General features: G+C 46.4%; 1 protein-coding gene across 1 annotated transcript in view; it reads right to left on the bottom strand.

Moving 5' to 3' along the window:
• RFTN1 (raftlin, lipid raft linker 1) overlaps positions 1–19,486 on the bottom strand; it is a 205,404-nt gene that overhangs the window by 90,649 nt on the left and 95,269 nt on the right. Inside the window, exon 4 of the mRNA XM_060149554.1 lies at positions 4,482–4,590. Within this exon, the coding sequence (XP_060005537.1) occupies positions 4,482–4,590 (109 nt within the window). The remainder of the gene's footprint in view (positions 1–4,481; positions 4,591–19,486) is intronic.

Genomic DNA, 19,486 nt, shown 5'->3' with positions numbered 1-19,486 from the left:
ACCCTCCCCAGACCCTCCTCCCCAGCTCCACGGGCACCCGCTGGGGCCATCCCGCCCCCCCGCACCCCATGGCAGGCCAGGCCAGGCCCCATCGCTCTGCAGTCGCAGCCCCTGGCAAAGCCCCCGTCCTCTCTGAGCTGTCTCCTCCGGTCTAGAAGGGAGACATCACTGCCAGCGTGGCCCCCGGAACGGAAATGCTGTGCGGCACCAACCAGAAAATGTGTGCCGTGACTTGGCAAACTTTAAAGTGCTTTCGAAACATCCAGACACTTTCCCAAGAAGCTCCAAAGAACGTAAAGTCATTCGAAGACGCACGTGTAGACTCTTCATTCTATATCACCCTGTCTTCTTTACAATCCTCTGGGAGCTCTGGAGAACAGAAATTCCAAAGGGTCCCACAAACACACCAGCCACACGAAACAGGCTCTGGGAGTCACCTGGCAGGCTGCACCTTTGTCTCAAAGGAACAGAGGCAGCACCGAAGTGCTCCCAGCTTTGCAACTGTCTCTCGAGCGTCCGGTTCTAGGGCTTGGAAAATGTATTCTCTCCAAGTCTGCCCATAAAACTGTATCTTAAATGTTCTGTGGGCCCTAATAAATAATTTACATAAAGGGTCAGTTGGATGGAGCACAGCAGGATACCAGGGGGAAAAACACAGTGCAGTAGCCCAGGTTTAATTTGATCCGCCAGAGTGCTCAGAACATCATTAGGCCACACGGAAAGGAAGAGAGGCATCTTTTTTATACAGCTCCCTTCACCCTCCGTGTGAAATCGTGATGGAGGGGGGCTGTGAATTACGGCATCTTCGGCTAATTTTACATGACACAGATACAGATGATTTTATTTTTCCTCATTGTGGAAAATAATGAAATCTCCTTTCCCTCCCTCCAACCATGTCCTCTAACCAAAGGTTCTGCTAATTTAAAACATTTGGTGGAAAAACAACACGGAGGCATTGTTCTGAAGAAAAGAAAAATTCTAATCACTTTGAGTTTAATGCTACTGTGCAGAGAAGAATATGAGCTTATCCTGGATGTGACAAAATGAGTTAATTACCGTCTCATCGTAAGATGGATCTACTTGTCATAGGGACGGGAGCCATTATTTCACACAAAATAATGACCCAGATAAAAAAGGAATGGCTGTAGGCAGTAGCTGCAGTGACACAGCTTCATCTTGGTCTAAGTGAATGGCAATTAACAGGTGTCACCACTTGTTATACACACACACACACACACACACACACACACACACACACACATATATATATATATAGGGACCAAGCTATTCATTAAATATTTACTAAAAATACACAAAATAATTTTTCCTGTCTTTCTTCCCAGGGAACTCCTGTAGTCTTCGACCCGTGGGATGACAGGAAAATGTACACACGTGTGCAATTCAGCCATCAGCTGCAACAGCTGTTGACTTTGCAGAGAGGCCCCCATTCCTCTCCTCTTTGCACCAGAGGTGGTGTTTTCTCCAGAAATCATGTCCAACAACAGAAACGGGGAGCAAAGGGAAGGAGGCCCGGTCCCATCATTTTGTACCTCTTCTCCTGGTTGTCATGGCCACTGGCCTAGAACTAGAGCCACAGCCAGCAGTGACAGCCAGAAACACTAGATCCTCCCAGGTGGAGCCCCCGGCCACGGACCGACAGGGCAGGGCCACATGGCCAGGCCACCTCAACACCTGGGTTCTCCAGAGTGGGGAGCTTCCCTTCCGCTCTGCTGACCACAACCATGAACTATGTCTCTACTGAGAGAAAAAGAGGTGAGAGACTCCGAGATACACATCTGGAGGCCAATTCTGGCTCAGAAATCTCAGTGCTACCTGAGTGTGCAACTTGTCTAGTCTGCCTGAACCCAGTCATTTGTATTTGAAAACCAGGGGGACAGAGGCACCTTGTACCTGCTGCACAGGCAGAGGCAGGATGGCACAGCGGGCTTTAAACTGTATCCTCTTCAAAATGTTAAAAACAGACTCGCATGGAGACTATCATACTAAGTGAAGTCAGCCAGACAGAGAAAGATAAATATCATATGTCACTTGTATGTGGAATCTAACCAAAAGATACAGGTGAACTTATTTCCAAAACAGAAATAGACCCACAGACACAGAAAACAAACTTATGGATACCAAAAGCAAAGAGAGGTTGGGAGACGGATAAATTAGGAGTTTGGGAATAACATAAATACACTACTATATATGAAACAGATAAACAACAAGGACCAACTGTACAGCACAGGGAACTATCTCAATATTTTGTAATAATGTATAAAGGAAAAGCATATGAAAAAGAATATATGTGTGTGTGTGCGTATATATGTATGCATGTATATATACATATACATATTTATAACTGAATTGCTGTGCCGTACACCTGAAACTAACACGACATTGTAAATCAACTATACCTCAATAAAAAAATAATTTTTTTAATGTTAAAAACAGAATTCTTATACATACATAGAATGAGCAGGTGTCAATGATCGATTTAACCAATTATTGAATAAATCATGAGATACTGCCATGTGTACACACACACACACAATCAGTGGGGGGAAAAGAATGTTGGGATAAAAGTAAAAGTTAACACAGAAGTGGCTGATGTCCTTCAGGGCATATAAACCGTAACTCTGAGGTTCTGTCCTCTGTGGGACAGACGCCCACCTGCACTGCAAGCACTGCAGACACACGGCATCTGAGTGTCCACTCAGCAGGCTGTTTACGACCTGATATGGCCACAAGGCAATGGGTCAGTCCCGCAGGGATCTGGTTTGGTTAAGACAAAAGCGCCAAATCACATGTTTTTCAAAGAGCCTGTTTGATAGTACGGCCAGAGCCGATGCCCTCATCTTACCAACCCGCCCCTCAAATATTCCAAGCATCTGAGTCTAATTACAAAGCCATTTCTACAACTATTTTTCCCCAGTGCTCAGATCACGGGGTAAATCCCACCTCTAGAATGCCCCTACCAAGTTTATGAGAACATTTTATTCGCAGCAATCCAAAGAAGATGGCCCTATTTATACAGACATCCCTCTGAGTTATGAAAGCACCCATGTTCTCAGGCTTAGGCATGTGTGAACTGAAACTGCTTTTCCTCCCACTTCTTAAAAATGATCTGAATTCTACCATAGCAGAAAGAGTCTCCATCACCCGCGTAAAATTACCCAAATGTCTGACCTAATAGGTCACCCGACTCCTGGGCTACGGGTCTCGGCTCCCATCATACCCGAGTGGTTATTCCCAGGGCCTTGTAGGGCCTGAACGCTCCACAAATGTTGAAGAGAGGGAGGCAGAGAGTGAACCAAAAAAAAAAAAAAAAAATAGAATCACTGGTTGTTTAAAGGGACCATTCAATTCCACTTTTCTACAGAACGTCTCTCCACGGCCTCCTGTTGCTTTCACAGCCGAGTCCTGGCCCTTCCTTCCACCCCTCATGGCCCCTTTCTTGCCAAAGGTCCTCTGACCTTCTTTTCATTCCCCTCAGGCCCTCACACATGCTGCTCCCTCTGTTCGGAGGGACCCCAACCCGCCCACTGCAGCCCCATCAGGCCTAATCCTACTGTCTCAGCCCGAGGCGCCTCCCCGATTCCCACACCACACCCTGTCTGTCTGCTGCTTCCCTCCCAGTCATGCTCATGACTCGGGTTCGGAAGAGCCTTCACTGTGAGGACACGAGGGCAGGGGCCACGGCTATTTTGTTCTCTGCGTGCTAGCACCTAGTACTATTTCTGGCCTGACAACAGCCAACAATATTTATTAAAGAATTCACTGACTGACTGGATTTCAGACAAACCACAATCACCTCTAGATGATGGGGCGGGGGGAACTGCCAATCATTTGGGGAGACTGGGCAGGGGAGGACAAGGCCAGCATTAAGCGATGAACTTAGCCCCAGTTTGGGCAAGGACATTCCTCCGGCAGGAAACGTCAGCGTATTGAAACTCAGCTCACCCTGCAATTAGGCAGGAAACCTCATATGGCTCAAAGAGAAGCTCAAAACCAGACATATTTCAGGGCAGAAAATGAACCCCCTGCAACGAGGCAATTTTCCCTGCTATGATCGCATGCCAGTGGTCACCGGACTGTGGCACGCTCCCGCTCTAGGAAAGAAGGGGGGCTCGTGACAATGAAGACCCACAGGGGGAGTGGAAGGTGGGATCTGAGGGGCTCACACCACCCTGAGGATTTGAAGGGGGTGCTGGCAGTGGGCCGGCAGGCCTGTCAGCTGTTAACGCCACTCCAGCCCTAAAAACACAGGGTCTGCCATCCTGGGAGGAGTGGAAGCCACCTTGTTCCAGAGCCAAGGCCAGCCTGAGTGGGAATGGACTGCCCCCCACGAGGCCACCCAAAGTCCCAGGTCAGAACAGGCCTGGGGAGTGCAGCCCACCTGCCCTCAGCCAGCCCCCAGCCATTCACTCAGGCAAGCGCTCAGCGAGCCCGTTCAATTGCATCCTGACTGCAGCACTCACCTTCTTAATGAACTCTGGGATGATTTTTTGGTCTGTCAGGTGGTCTAGGGAAGAACAGCAATCTAATTCCAAGATGTAGCCTTCATTGTGAAGATCAGTGTTCTGAGATCTGAAAAGAGAAACACACACACACACACAAGTTAAGATTTTGCACTATACACATATTAAAAAAAAAAAGAATCGCTGGGTGTTGAATGAAATCCTAATTTCTTTCCTGAAAGTAACTGTCAAAAAGGCAGTTCTGAAAAAGTAATTTATGGTTAACAACTCAAATAATATAGAGGGACCTATTAATACTTCATGGAAAGACCTCCAAGACATATCATCAAGGAAAACACATCATTATAGAATGATGGGTTTAGTACAATAAGGTTTATACCTTAAACAACACAAACACACACACACACACACACACACACACTCCAGTAATGTATATTTCCCACTGGCAAACCAATAATAGCAGTGGCCTCTGGGGGGATGGTGAGGGCCAGTGTGGGAATCCGGCGGGGATGGTGCTGGTGATCAAAAGTGACTTTGGCTGTATCTCTAATTTTTTCACTTTTTTGGAAGAGAATATATTCATGTATCACTTAGAAAATTAAAAATTAAAATTAATTTTTAAAAGACTTTTTTTTTTTTTTTTTTTTTTTGGCGGTACGCGGGCCTCTCACTGTTGCGGCCTCTCCCGTTGCGGAGCACAGGCCCCAGACGCGCAGGCAGAGCGGCCATGGCTCACGGGCCCAGCTGCTCCGCGGCATGTGGGATCTTCCCGGACCCATGAACCCGTGTCCCCTGCATCGGCAGGCGGACTCTCAACCTCTGCGCCACCAGGGAAGCCCTTAAAAGACTTTTAAAGGGTTCAACCCCTACAGAGGGCAATCCGGCAAAATCTATCCAAACTAAAGATGCATGAAGAAAAGAATATAAGGCAACTGAAGTAGAAATCCTGGGACGAGAGCGGACGTGAAGGGCTGTCTGAAGCAAACACCGAACACCTTGCGGTCGAGACGGAGGCGTCCAGCGTGCCCTGCCCCCCATCACTGCCCCCCGACCAGGGGGTGGGGCTGCTTCCCCATCCCCCTCATATAGATGTGCACGTGACTCAATGCTGGGTGCACTTGGGACAACCAGCAGCAAGTGGTCACCAGAAGGAAATCCCACCACTCCGTGTCACTCCTTTGAGGGACCCCTGGGTGACACTATGGGGCTGAGGGACTCCTGGGAGCCACATGGTTGTCAGAAATTGAAGGTGACTGGCTGGCCCTGCCGGACGTCAGACAACAGGAAGTGGACATCAGTCAAGGGCCGGCAGACCGTGTCCTTTCCTCGTGGGAAGGGGGACTTGGAGACCAGGGCCGGGCTCTCCAGGGCTCACACCACGTGTACAGCAACTCTCCACTGCCGAGGGCAGAGCAGGGCCCTCCCAGCCAACTTAGGAGGGTCCCCACCGAGGAGGGGCCCCTGCAGCCCCTGTGAGAGCAGGTGTAGCCAGGACGGGTGCCTTCATACTGAATTCCTGAGACACGTATATCCCACCAAATAAATAGCTTCTGAATGCCTATTTGCTATAATATTTTAAAGATGAATTTCTAGGAGTCATATATCATTCAAAGCAATTTATGCTGCCATTAACCATCTGAGTATGATTCACACGAAATTCAAAAGTGGAAAAATTAAAGAGGATTTGGCTTTCCCCAGGTGTGCAACTGTGATTGGGTGAGCAAATGTCAATAATTTATTTTATTTTTCTCTCTAACATATCCTTTCAGGGGTAGGGACTGAGGTGCATACTTCTGAAATGTAAAAGAATCAACTGATTCCAAACTGGCCAAACTGGAATAAACTAATTCCAAAAGAATCAACCAATTCTGAACCTCAGCCTTCTCGCCTAAAAACTTCCTCAGAGATTAGACTCATGTTCTCCCTTTTTCCCCCATGTTCTTACTCTCTCCCCACCCTAAACAAAAGACATGCTAAGAGGAACTAAAGCAGAAGATTCCAGACTTTTGAAAGAGAAGACTTAGTCGAGATACTGTCATATGCATCGTGTGGCATCTCAAACAACAAAGACAGGAATAGAAAGAGGAAAATAGGATGTGAAATCCCCACTGCTGTCACACAGGGACTAACACCAGACTGTACAAGGTTATTTATAAATACCCACTGACATTTTATTTTATTTTTTTGTTTTGTTTTTTTATAAATGTATTTATTTATATTTGGCTGTGTTGGGTCTTCGTTGCTGCACACAGGCTTTCTGTATTTGTAGTGAGCGGGGGCTACTCTTTGTTGTGGTGCGCGGGCTCTAGGTATGCGGGCTTCAGTAGTTGTGGCTCGCGGGCTCAGTAGTTGTGGCTTGCTGGCTCTAGAGCGCAGGCTCAGTAGTTGTGGTGCATGGGCTTAGTTGCTCCGGGGCACAACATTATAAATCAACTGTACTTCAATTAAAAAAAAGAATCCTTCAATAAGAAACCACAACAATAAAATAAAATAAGTCAACACTGTATCCACTCTGTAAAACACCCATAAAATGAATGGAGGGAAGACGGGTCTGTCTTTAAACAACTCACAGGCCAAACTCGCTAGACGCACAAGGGATAATTGTTAGTACAGGATCTAATGACTCTCAGCTTTGCTTCTAGAACAAGAAGTACTCTGAGGAGGAAAGCAAGCTCTGGTTCATTTCATCAGATAATTAACTCAGTTACATCTGAACTGAAAGAAGCACAAACGGTGGACAAAAATAGGCATTATTACAAATTTTCTAGATGAAACATGAACACTCACATCTTGGCCTATGGTCACTTGAAAGCAAAGCCACGCATATTGGAGGAACAGGTGAGTACCTAAAGGTCTCCCCTGCTTTACAGGAATTACCTCCACAGTTTAAAATGAAAGGGTTGGATCACTGAAGAGCGGCTGCAGGGGAGGGGTATGGCAAGGACCCCTGACTACTCCGAGGACAGATGCCCAAGCCCTCAAGTCAGCACTCTGTGAGGGGTGAGGCCAGAGCTGGGTGGGTGGCACAGTCACACAGAAAGCCCCTCCCTGCCAGCAGCCCTGTGAAAAACAGTATCAGATCCACAAAAGCTTGAAGCTTGCCTACAGGGCTGCCAGGGGGAGCATCTGGGCTTCTCAGCACTGGGGGGAGGTTGGGTGGAGGGAGGGCAGTGACTGTGGTTGCTCTAAGGTGACCCCCAGTGACCTTCCTTTTCTGGTGTTCATGCCTTTGTAGAGTCTCTCCCCCTGAGTGGGGGCAGGGCCTGCGACGTGCTTCTAATCAAAAGAACCAGGCAAAGGGACAGGAGAGCCCTCTCGTGATGACGTGACACCATAAGACTCCACCTTAGCAGATGAGAGCTAGACCCTGCCCTTGTTGGCTGCCAGGCTGCCAGGGCACCGTGTGGGCAGTCCCTGGATGACAGCCATCGAGAAACAGAGATCTCAGCCCCAGGAGATGAATTCTGCCCACCACCAAATGGAGCTTGGGAGCAGACCTTTCCCCAGTCAAGCCCCTGATGAGACTGCAGCCCCAGCCAATACTTCCACCGCAGCCTGATGAGACCTGAAGCAGAGAGCCCAGAAAAGCTACAGAAACTGAGATCGTAAATGTATGTTGTTGGAACCAGTAAACTTGTGGTCATTTATTACAGAGAGTAGAAAACTCATGCAGTTACCGAGCAGGAAGACACGGCAGCTTCATGCTCAGACCAGGCCTCCTACTGGTGGCTGGGTCTAGGCTCAGGCCCCAAGATCCAGCCAGACACCTGAGAAGAGCCTCTGACGGATGATGAGTGTTTCATGTCCCAGAGGGCAAGGACCACCCTGGCATCAAGAAGCAGACATGCCATAGAAGTGAGTCCAGGAGCCATGGCCTGGCCCCCGAGGGACCACAGCACAGGGGAGTAGACGTCCTGCAGTCAGTCAAGTTCCTAAGAATCCTTAAGATGCGTCACCGGCTGAGCAGGGATCTGCACCCTCCTGTGGGATAGGGGAAACACCACTTATGTTTCCCCAAAGGACATGTCCTTGTGTTGTCCTGGAAAGGGATACTGGAAACCACCAAACATCCACCTGGACTGAAGCCCACTGGCTTCCACTTCCAGAAGGGACAGAAAGAGCTGGGTCTAAACAATAAAAAAAAAGAGGGACACAGAATGCACTTCTGGAGATGTAGGATTAACTACCTGCCAAAGCCTCCCTTATCTAAAAATTAACAGGAAATACACTGAGATTAAATACAGACACTCTGAGAAGAGCATTGCTAACAACGAAATATGCTTCCCTGTCTCCCTGCATACCTCCCCTCCATAATTTCCTCTAGATTTATTAGTTAGAGGCTGCAGGTCCTAAACCTAACTAGAGGTGGATCATTTCCCAGCTGTGTGCCTTTGGACAATTTATTTAAACATTCTATGCCTCAGTTTCTTTCACGGTCAAATGGGAATATTATGAGTAGCTATCTCTTGGCATCCTTGTAAGGATTAAATAAGACAAAAGCATGTAAAGCCCTTAGCATAGAGCATGGCAAGAAGTCTGGGCTCAACGAGTATTAGCAGCTGCTGATCTACTTCTATCATCTGTAAGTGCATTCCTAGCCCTTTTCATAGTTCCTAATTACTCATGCATTCAACGAATATTGATCACACTACTACCTTGTGCTAGACACTCTTCTTTAGCATCAAAAGAGACAAAATCTCTGCTCTCACGGAGCTCACAACCTGGTGGAGGGAGACAGGCAATAAACAAGAAATACGCAGCACAGAGAGTATGTTCAACGGTGGTAAGCGTTAAAGAAAAAAGAAATAGCAAGGTGTAGAGAATCACGAGCGGTGGGAAGCTGCAGTTTTTATGAGGGTGGTCAGGGCAGCCTCACTGAGAAGGCGACACTTGTAATAAAGATCTACGGGAGGTGACCGTGCTCACAGCCAGGAAAGAAGCTTCCAGGCAGAGGAACGGCCAGTGCAAAGGTCCTAAGGTGAGATGGTACAAAACAGCCCCGTGGCTGGAGCTCAGTGAACCAGGGGCAGGAGATGAGGTCGGAGAGCCAAAGGGGAGCCAGAGAGTGTAGAACTTACAGGCCACGGTGAAGACAGTGGCTCTTACTCAGAACGATAGGGGAAGCCCTTGTTGAACAGAGAAGTGACACCATCTGATTTATTTTATTTTTATAGAAGTATAGTTGATTTACAATATTGTGTTAGTTTCAGGTGTATAGCACAGTGATTCAGTTATAATTATATATATATAAAAATAACTTTTTCAGATTCTTTTCCCTTATAGGTTACTACAAAATATTGTGTAGAGTTCCCTGTGCTCCACAGTAGGTCCTTGTTGGTTATCCGTTTTATATATAGAAGTGGGTACATGTTTATTTTAAAAGGAGCCTTCTGGCTGTAGGGGGAAGCTAAGAGACTAACCCAGTGGTCCAGGCGGGAGGTGATGGTGACCCCAAGGGGGCTGGTAGCAGCATAGCAGCGCTGGGAAGTGGTGGATTCTGGATACTTTCAAGGTAGAACCTTCAAGACTTCCTTATGAACAGAACAGGTTGTGAGGTGTGAAAGGAAGAAAGCAGATGAGGATGGCTCCAAGGATTTTTGCTCCAGCCCCCGAGAGAGTGGATGATGTTGCCACAACTATGATGGGGAAGGCTGGGGCGGGAGTGGTCACAGGCTTGGGGAGAAGATCAGTAATTCGGCTTCCCAGGTACTGAGTTTGACATTATCCAGCAGACGGCCAAGGAGAGATATCTGGTAGAGAGCTGAATGTATATTCGAGTCTGGACTTCAGGAGAGAGGGCTGGAGATGTGAATCTGGGAGTCATCAGCTGCCACATGGTATTCAAAGCATGAGACTGAATGAGATCTCAATCAATATAGAGAGAGAAGAGTCAAGGACTGAGCTTGGGGACCCTCCACCATGAAGACGGTGGGGAGAAAAGAGAGGAAAGCAGCCAAGGAGACAAAGAAAGAGCAACCATGGGCGAAGAGAGAAAACCAAGGGAATGTGCAGTCCTGGATCAAATCAAGGAAGCATGTCTAGGGGAGGGTAGGAGCCACCCCGTCCATTGCTTCAATTAACATATTTACAATCTTCTCTTCAATTTACTTATCCTCTTGAAATCCCAAGAGAGAAACTGGATTTAATCCACCCTACAGAAAAAGGTGCGAAGAAATCAGTTCACATTTAATATTATATATGACTATCCTGTTACATGGGCTGACTGTCAAATCAATCTGCTGATTTGGGTTCCGAGTAGCTTGGCTCCTTGAAAAAAAACCATCTCCGTGCTGCTGGGTCATTTCTCAGAAATGGCCTGGAGGGAGCATTAACTAAAAAGATCTCTGATGTGTATGTTTTTTTTGTTTTTTGTTTTTTTTTTTTGCGGTACGCGGGCCTCTCACTGCTGTGGCCTCTCCCATTGCGGAGCACAGGCTCCGGACGCGCAGGCTCAGCGGCCATGGCTCATGGGCCCAGCCGCCCCGCGGCATGTGGGATCCTCCCGGACCGGGGCACGAACCCACGTCCCCTGCATCGGTAGGTGGACTCTCAACCACTGCGCCACCAGGGAAGCCCTGTTTGTTTGTTTTGATTCTGTAATATTTATTCTCAGAGTAAGTGTTTCTAGTCCTAAGCTACACCAACACCCCTGCCTGACTATACTGTTTATGTAAGAGACCCCTCAAATCACATGAAGGCATTGACTGAAATAACTGGGTTTGGGGGACAAAAGAATAATCTCCCTTGATGTGCCCTAACTTTAGGCACTGGACCAAGCCAACAAGCAAACCCTGGGCTCGGTGCATCAGACCGGGTGTCCCGTCAGGCAGGCATTCTCCACCCTGGCTGCATTCAACCTTGGAATCACTCGGTGAGCTCCCACAAATTTTGATTTAATTGGTCTGTGGTACGGCCTGGGCCAAGGGGCTCTAGAAACTCCCCAGTGATTCTAATGGGCAACCAGAGTGGAGAACGACAGTCTAGGTGGGCTGTGTTGCAGTGGCTGCTCTCCTGGAGATTTTCCTTGGCCGTAACTGAGCACGTCCAAGGAAAAGAGGAAACACGGAAAGAAGGACTTGCAGAGACCAACAATGTAGACTCCTAGCCCCTCAGAAGAAGACAAACCTCCCAGAAAAAGGACCAGACCTTAAGGAAATATAAGAATGGACAACTCTATCTGTGCCTCTTTCAGTTAGAAAAACTCAAAAATACTTCCCGCTTCTTGGTTTCCTCACTCTTCTTATGTTTTATTGTGCTAAGATATACATAACATACCATTGACCATTTTAGCCATTTCTAAGCATACATTCAGTGTCATTAAGTACATTCACAATGTTGTGCAAGCGTCACCACCAACCATCTCCGGAACTTCTTCATCATCCCAAACAGCCCTTGCTCCTTTGACACCATAGAAATGGGACTTGGGCCAAAACTGAACATGAACACGCAGGAAAATTTAGATAAAGCTTCTCAAACAAACACACGAGAGCAGATTCAGACGCTGCGCGTTTGTGCACAAACCTTTCCTAACTGTAGGGCAGGGCAGCAAAGAGCCCACATGCCGAAGTACCTCAGAGGTCAACACGATTGGCCCCAGACATCAGAGCTGTTTAAGACCATAATAAAACACCACCTATTCCGTGTCACGTCGCCCTCATTACTCAGACACAAACATCAGCTGTCATAAAGACTGTGCACAAACTCCTCATGTCACCACTGCCACAGCTGCCAAGGGTTGCGTGGTCACTCCCCAGGCAGCTGGAGAGTCAGAAGGTCAAACCAAGGGAAGCAAACTCAAAGGTCCACAAACACTGAGTGAAAGAGGATATTTTTTGACCAAAAGACATAACCCGATCACTTTGTTCTCATATAAAAGATACAGAAATGGTCTTCATGTCCACCAAGAAATATGCTCTCTCCTATTTTTCTCCAAACACAGAGTCCTGGCTGACTCCCTTCCACATTCCCATTTCTGAGAGCGATGTGGCTACGAAGAAACTTGACCCACCAGGGGAAAAGTCCCAGTGCACAGGTGATGTCAAGTGGCATGGCCGAGTCACCCCCGTACTGGGGAGCCGATGGGAGCAGTGGAAACCATGGTGAGCTGGGCAGTTTCTATCCCAACCATTACTAGAAACTCCAGGCCGGGGTTGCCAAATCTTCTAACTTTTTTAAAGGAGTCATTACACCATGTTTTTTGGTGGCCGCAAATGTCTAATTTTGGCTCCAAACACTGTTTATTACTATTATGTAATCCAACATCTTTGGGACTGAATCTGACCTCTGGGCCATCAGTCCCTGGCCTCTGGGTTCCATACACAAGGCTCTAATGTGAGTCACAGAGGCTGGATGCCAGGCAAGAGATAAGAGCGAACAGATTATCCAACTGTATCATCATCAGAATAACTAACCCTAAACCCAAGTCCGATATTTCACCCATTGTAATGACCTGGCAGATTCTTCCCCTCCTCACTCCCCATGACCGTGGTCAGGACATCGACCCTGACCCTGCCTGATCTCACAGTGGCTGGGACAGAACCCTTTTCTAAGCCATTAAAAAAACATGTTTGCAAGCAAACACTGTAATGCTTTATGAGTTACAGTCATAAAGGGTTAATCCTCAAATTATTCAGATGAAATGTCAAGCAGTAAGCTGAATACCTATTTTGGTCTCATGGACAGAGCTGAAATCAGGCCACTAAAAAGCAGATGCCTGTTTAGAGGCTACTATAAACTATCCTTTTAAACAATAAACATGTTAATAAAAACTATCATACACACTTCTTTTAAATAATAAACATGTAACAGATCTCACTCCAACTCATTAATCCCTTAGATAGCTTCAAAGATCATGAGTTGAAGCAACATCTTCTTTTTCCCAGGACACAAAGCACAGTTTGAACTTGAGTTATGAAAAGAAACGAGAGAGAATGTGCAGTTCATCAGTAGGGCTATTTTTGCTTCATTGAGGAACAATCAGAAAGAAATGGTGACAAACACGAACTTAGATTACTAGGCATTTCTCCAACGAGAGAAAAAAAAAATCACTAAATGTCAGCTGACAGAAGCAAATCCTGTATCTCTGGGAAACAGGACGGAATTTTCAGATTTTTCCCTCAAGGCAACGCCAGGTTCAAGTAGAATGATCAGAATGGTGTGTTGTTGTTGTTGTTGTTTTAAAGGAGTAGTAGGGAGGAAAATGAACTACACATCTGAGAAAGATCTGTCCACGAAAGGAAAAGAAGGCTTTTTCTAGTTTCATGAGCTTATCACTTGCTTGACCACTGACCACAGGAAGGGCTGGAGTTACATCCTCTCGAGAAACTTACAGTCTCATATTTTCCTTAGTGAAATGTCAAAGAAAAATACTGCATGTTACTGCTTAAATGTGGACTCTAAAAAATAAAACAAATTGGTGAATATAACAAAAAAGAAACAGACTCCCAGATATGGAGAACCAACTAGTGGTTACCAGTGGGGAGAGGGAAAGGGGGAGGGGCAACGTAGGCAGAGGGGCTTCAGAGGTACAAACTATTGGGTACAAAATAAGCTACAAGGAGTTATGGTACAACACAGGGAATATGGCCAATATTTTATAATAACTATAAATGGAGCATAACCTTTAATTAAAAATTGTGAATCACTACACTGTACACCCAAAACATATAATTTTGTAAATCAACTACACTTCAATAATAAAAAAAAAAAAAAGAAACTTAGAGTCTATGGGCATGTAACTACCCAACACTGCTATTTATTCTAACCATAGAGAAGAGCTACGAAAGTTCAGTTGCTTCCACAGTCAGGGATCAGGGAGTTTTAAAAAGCAAAGAGCATGTAAGCAGAGTCTTTGAAGATGTGTGAAAATTAGTCACGGGACAATGGATAAAATGACATTCCAGGCACTGAGAAGAGAAATTAGGAAGGATCTAGATGGAAAAAAAGCATGAGTTACATGGTGGAAATAATGAATAGGTCAGTTTGGTAAAAGATACGTGAAGGCAAGGTTTGTTTATGCTAATCCAGCTGGATCAGTAAACACGAGCCTGGCGAATGTATGGGTGAATTTGCTGTTGGAATAGATCTGTGATGTGGGCCCTGCAGTGCTGCCTGGAGCAGAAAATGAGAAATGAGGTTGGAAAGAAAGGACAGGGGTATGTCGCTACAGGACGGGACTGGCCTTCTTTCTGAGGTACAGGGGAGTCATGGATGGTCTTAGATAAAAGAAGATATGGAAGTACAGATTTTAGGAAGATTAAGCAAGCAGCATTGCGTATGATGGAGGAAGAGTTGGAAGAACATTTTAGGAGAGCAGAAATGAGAGCTAAGATTTCTGTAGAGGAAGTGGATGGATGGGAGAGAGTTGAGGTGTGTATTGTCCCTGCAGGTGCTGGTGGTTGGGTTGGGGGAGGGGCATAAACTGCTGCTCCCCAAAGATGCTCTCAGATCAACGGGGAAAAGGTTCCAATAATCTCTGTGACCTCCTCTTTGCAAAGTGAACCAAATCTACAAAACCAAAATGAGGCTGCTGGAGTCAAAAGTTTCCCCTAATAGTGAAGCTTGAGAAATGCTGGAAGAAGAAAAAAGCCAAGTAAACAAATCCTAGTGAATCTTTCAATAAAGCACCTAATTACAGCGTTTATCAGGGGAGTGCTGAAGTAGGAAGCAGAGAGAAGGAAACAACTCGTAGATGGGTCACTGGTCTTTCTTCTCCCTTCTTTTCTCACCAACAGACATGCATCCCATCTGTGGATAAGGGTTTGGTATCCCCTGGAACATTCCAGAGATGATGGGGGAGATGTGCACATGATACTCTAACCACACACTCTCCCAGGGAGTTGTGCACTGCCAAGCGGGTGCAAGGCATCATGGGCCCCTAACGAGCCACGGCTGCTATTTATGCTAGAGAAATCTTGCCACATCCTGCCTCACTCTTTACTGCTGGAGCCGGCTCTCTGGTAGATAAGCCATCAGTGACTTGCACAACACAAGAAGTTCACCTTTAACCTTAAAAGGCAAGAAAAACAAGTTTTACCCCCAGTGGTCCCTGTATAATGTAGCTGTGAGAGAAATTCAATCCCCACCACACCGGGCTACAGCAAAGGGGACCACCGCCACATGAAATCGGACTTGGGGCCGGGTCCTGCTTTCTCATGAACCCTGCGAGGCTCCTCGCGGACTCTGAAACATGTGGAAATGACGACTAGTAGTACTGATGCATAAATATTATTTTTTCACAAAGATAACACTGAATAAAGGCAGTACTTACCGCCTGGTACTTACTGGTTCAGAAAAGTCACATTATCTGCAAACAAAAGTAACAGCAGTAACCGCACACGTGAATGCCCTTCCTAAGACTCTCACCAGCCACGTCCAGCAGAGTGACAGGAAGTCTCTTCTTTATTTACGGTTAACGCACACATCCCAATTCAAGTTTGCTCACCGTTTCCTTCTTTTCTGGGTCTTCCTACCCGCATCCTCCAACCTGCTGAGTCAGACGATGGACATGTTCCATCTCTGCACTGCCCAACGCACTAGCCACTACCCAGACGTTGCTACTGAGCACCTAAAATGTGGCGAGTGCCGCTGAGGGAATGAATGCTTAATATTATTTAATTTTAATTAATTTTCATTGATAATATATGCCTAGTGTCTCCCTAATAGAAAAGCGCAGCTCAGCTCTGTTCTGAAACTTTGATGTGCCCATAGATCCCCTGGGATCCTGTGAAAATGCAAATTCGGAGTCAGCAGATGTGGGTGGGGCCTGGGATCTGCATTTCTAAGAGGCTGCCAGGTGATGCTGAGGCTGCCAGCGCACAGACCAAGGTAAAGACTGGAACTGCTTCGGGAACCACCAGTGTGACCTGGAAGCCTCGTGAATGGGTGGTCTCCAAAGCTTCTGATCATAAAACCCTCAAGTAAAAGTCTCCTGAGTACTACTGTACCAACATCTTACCTATGTTAGAAAACAATGCATTTAGAAGATGAGAAACAGATGAAATAAGCAATATTTAAAAAGTGTAGTCGCAATAGGTCCCTATTATTAGTAATTAATATTCCAAGGCATAATATACACTTGCAATGAGATTCACTGTTAACAATCGTGGAAGTAAATCCACATTGCAAAATGTCTTCTTGATGAGTCTAAAATTCTTTGGCCATCTTTTGTCAGATTGGAACAGGTAGGCATCGATTTTTTTATGTCACCAAGAAAGCTCTTACACACAGTGAGAGAAGGATCGATGTGGCCAGTTGTGTGTGTGTGTGTGTGTGTGTGTGTGTGTGTGTGAGAGAGAGAGACAGAGAGAGAGAGAGAGAGAGAGAGAAAGAGAGACAGACATGGTGCTCCAAGGACAAAGAACAAGATAAGGGAGGGGTGAGGGAGGAGAGTTTCACATTTATATTACTGGTATTCTGTGTTCTCTTCAATCTGCAATGAATTTACAGGAATTTTTTAAGCCATGTGTATATTTCATCAGGGCTAAACTTAGTTAAAACTACAAAAAATAATCCACAAATCCACTTCCCTGGGTTCTCAGCTGCAAAAGTTTCCTCTGACCCCAGTCTCCTCCAGGATTCCCGCCATCACACCCCGCTTCATACAGACAGGGGCCCTCAGACATCTACACCCAGACAGGGCATCACCTTCAACCTGAATGCTAAATATTGGTAATGCATAATTTCTCTCCTAATTTTTCAGTATAAATAAACATACACAGAAGCTTCAATTCTCTTTCAACCTAGGTATGTGGTATGTCTACCACCTTTGGTAACCACTGGTCTAGACGGTGCATAGAATTTTCAGAATAATCACAAAGCTCTAGAATAAAAAATGTACTTCCAACAATAATATTGAACTCTATGATCTTAAAAACACCTGGTAGAAATTCTTCTCAGATTAGTATGTAAATGAAATTACAATTTCAACAGGGTTTACTGGGAACTGAAGAAAATAACTTTAGACTATAGACTATATATGGAAAAATCAATATGCCAAAGTTGCCAAGATCCTGAAAAACATAGTGCTTGGCTAGATATTAATATACACTACAAATTTATTGTAATTTATTGTAATCAAAATAGCATGGGATTAGCACAAAAATCAATCAATAGATCAAATAAACAATAAAGAATCGGGAATAAATTAGGGTGTATGCAGAAATCCAACCTATGATAAAGGTGGCATTTCATTCACCAAGTTAGGTTAATACAATAAATGCTGTTGACAAAGGTAGAAGAAAATACAGTTAGACCCCTTACCTCACACCCTAACGCTAATCCAGTGGTTCTCAACTAGGGGCAGCAGTTTTGCCTGTTCAGGGGCATTTCATAACATCTGGAAACATTTCTGATTGCCACAACTGCAAGGGCGGGAAGGGGGGCGGTGTTTGCTATTGGCATCAAGTGGGCAGAGGCCAGGAATGCTGCCAAATATGCTACAACTCACAGGACGGTCCCTGGCCCAAAATGTCAACAGTTGAGAAACTACGTAGGCTGAGAAATCCTACCCAAACCCTAACCCTAATGATTACAAAGTTAAAGAGGAACAGTGTTAGAAGTAGAAGGATCCTGATGAGAAACCTGGCTCCTCCATGCCATCAGAAGGGTGACTCTGAAGGAAGTACCGTTTTCTTCATCTTGGCTTTCAAGAGGAAAGACAAGGCACACCATGAAGCAAAGAGCAGGGACTCTGGCCGCAGCAATAAATAAATGGTAGCTATTATGGCCAATAACATAAATGGTAAATCATATTAAGAAGTGCCTGTGAGTCTAAAATGTCAATATGACACTAATGAACTTATCTACAAAACAGAGCAGACTCACAGACATAGAGAACAGACTTGTGGTTGCCAAGGGGGAGGGGGGTGGGGGAGGGATGGAGTGGGAGTTTGGGATTAACAGATGTAAACTATTATATATAGGATGGATAAACAACAAGGCCCTACTGTATAGCACAAGGAACTATATTCAATATCCTGGGATAAACCATAATGGAAAAGAATATGAAAAACAGAATGGAGAAAGGAGGGGAAGATGGCAGAAGAGTAAGACGTGAAGATCACCTTCCTCACCACAGATACACCAGATATACATCTGCACGTGGAACAACTTCTACAGAACACCTACTGAACGCTGGCAGAAGACCTCAGACCTCCCAAAAGGCAAGAAACTCCCCACGTACCTGGGTAGGGCAAAAGAAAAAAGAATAAACAGAGACAAAAGGATAGGGACGGGACCTGCACCAGTGGGAGGGAGCCGTGAAGGAGGAAAGGTTTCCACACACTAGGAAGTCCCTTTGCGGGCGGAGACTGCGGGTGGCGGAGGGGGAAGCTTCGGAGCAGCGGGGGAGAGCACAGCAACCAGGGTGCGGAGGGCAAAGCGGAGAGATTCCCGCACAGAGGATCGGTGCCGACCGGAACTCACCAGCCCAAGAGGCTTGTCTGCTCACCGCCACAGCAGGCGGGGCTGGGAGCTGACACTTGGGCTTTGGTCAGAACACAGGGAGAGGACTGGGGTTGGCGGCGTGAACACAGCCTGAAGGGGGCTAGTGTGCCACAGCTAGCCGGGAGGGAGTCTGGGGAAAAGTCTGGACCTGCCGAAGAGGCAAGAGACTTTTTCTTGCCTCTTTGTTTCCTGGTGCGCGAGGAGAGGGGATTAAGAGAGCTGCTTAAAAGAGCTCCAGAGACGGGCGTGAGACGCGGCTAAAAGCACGTACCCCAGAGACGGGCATGAGACTCTAAGGCTGCTGCTGCCGCCACCAAAAAGCCTGTGTGCAAGCACAGGTCACTATCCACACAGCCCCTTCCGGGGAGCCTGTGCAGCCCGCCACTGCCTGGGTCCCAGGATCCAGGGACAACTTCCGCGGGAGAACGCACGGCACGCCTCAGGCTGGTGCAACGTCCTGCCGGCCTCTGCTGCCACAGGCTCGCCCCGCACTCCGTGCCCCTCCCTCCCCCCGGCCTGAGAGAGCCAGAGGCCCCGAATCAGCGGCTCCTTTAACCCCG

Source organism: Lagenorhynchus albirostris, chromosome 5, assembly GCF_949774975.1.
Source record: "Lagenorhynchus albirostris chromosome 5, mLagAlb1.1, whole genome shotgun sequence".
NCBI classification, from domain to species: Eukaryota; Metazoa; Chordata; class Mammalia; order Artiodactyla; family Delphinidae; genus Lagenorhynchus; species Lagenorhynchus albirostris.
The sequence above is the reverse complement of the archived record's forward strand: the minus strand, read 5'-3'. Positions and strand labels throughout refer to the sequence as shown.